Genomic DNA, 887 nt, shown 5'->3' on the forward strand with positions numbered 1-887 from the left:
TTCCGTTTAGCTAGTAGATATTTCCTAGCACAAATACACTTGTAATATCATAAAGTTAAAGTATATATCAAGTTACTCACCAATAGACAAATACTATAACTTTATGGAAATGAATACTTCTATACTACTTATAACACACAATTGTAATACATTTCCTAATTCTCTGTACTGTTTTCCAGAAAAATTACATTTAAAGTCCTTACTTTATGATATTATAAACATCTGTGTCAGTTCAGTACTTTTAAACACTTTTCTCTTACCTTGATTATCATCAGAGTCATCTAAAGTAGCTCCCTCCGGCATGTCAGTCGCGGTGGATATATAAGGATTGGCTATAGTTCCTTCTTCCGAGTTCAGCCAGTCATCTAACTTGTCCTCCTTGACCTGCTCTTCCCCATCACAGTGTCCGAAGTTAAGTACAATCCCAGCCTCTTTATTGCTGTGAGTGTCTGGTGACCCTTCGAGGCCTAATTTGGACAAGGCTACTGAAACGTCATTTTCACAGTTTAGTTTCTCACTATCACTAACTTTCCGTTTGTTATTCTTTGGCTTCTTGGAAGTTCTTACCTCTTTCTCATCACTTTTACTATCAAGCACAGAGTCTACTTTTGAAAAGATTCCCACTGAGTCATCTTCAAAGTCTTCGTCTGCGGCAATTTCTACATTTGACCCGAGATTGAGGTCATCTGGGTCTAGGTCCACTTGGAAGCCTGACACCATTGGATTTCCATCACATTCGTCCTCACTAGAGAGGAAAATAATTATTACAAATTTAGGAAATAATACTTATCATAATTAATTTTGCTCCAACTTGATGTTACTAAACACAAAAGACGCACATGTTTAAAATCAACATTGGGATTCACACTTGTATAATCTTATTTCTG

At 36.3% G+C, this 887-nt stretch overlaps 1 protein-coding gene across 1 annotated transcript in view; it reads right to left on the reverse strand.

Moving 5' to 3' along the window:
- The window catches only part of LOC119594531 (rab-like protein 6), a gene marked incomplete at its 3' end in the record, with an annotated part of 15,208 nt that overhangs the window by 964 nt on the left and 13,357 nt on the right, over positions 1 to 887 (reverse strand). Inside the window, 1 exon segment of the mRNA XM_037943562.1 lies at positions 261 to 745. Coding sequence (XP_037799490.1) covers positions 261 to 745 — 485 coding nt within the window.

This window comes from Penaeus monodon, chromosome 34, assembly GCF_015228065.2.
Source record: "Penaeus monodon isolate SGIC_2016 chromosome 34, NSTDA_Pmon_1, whole genome shotgun sequence".
Taxonomy (NCBI): domain Eukaryota; kingdom Metazoa; phylum Arthropoda; class Malacostraca; order Decapoda; family Penaeidae; genus Penaeus; species Penaeus monodon.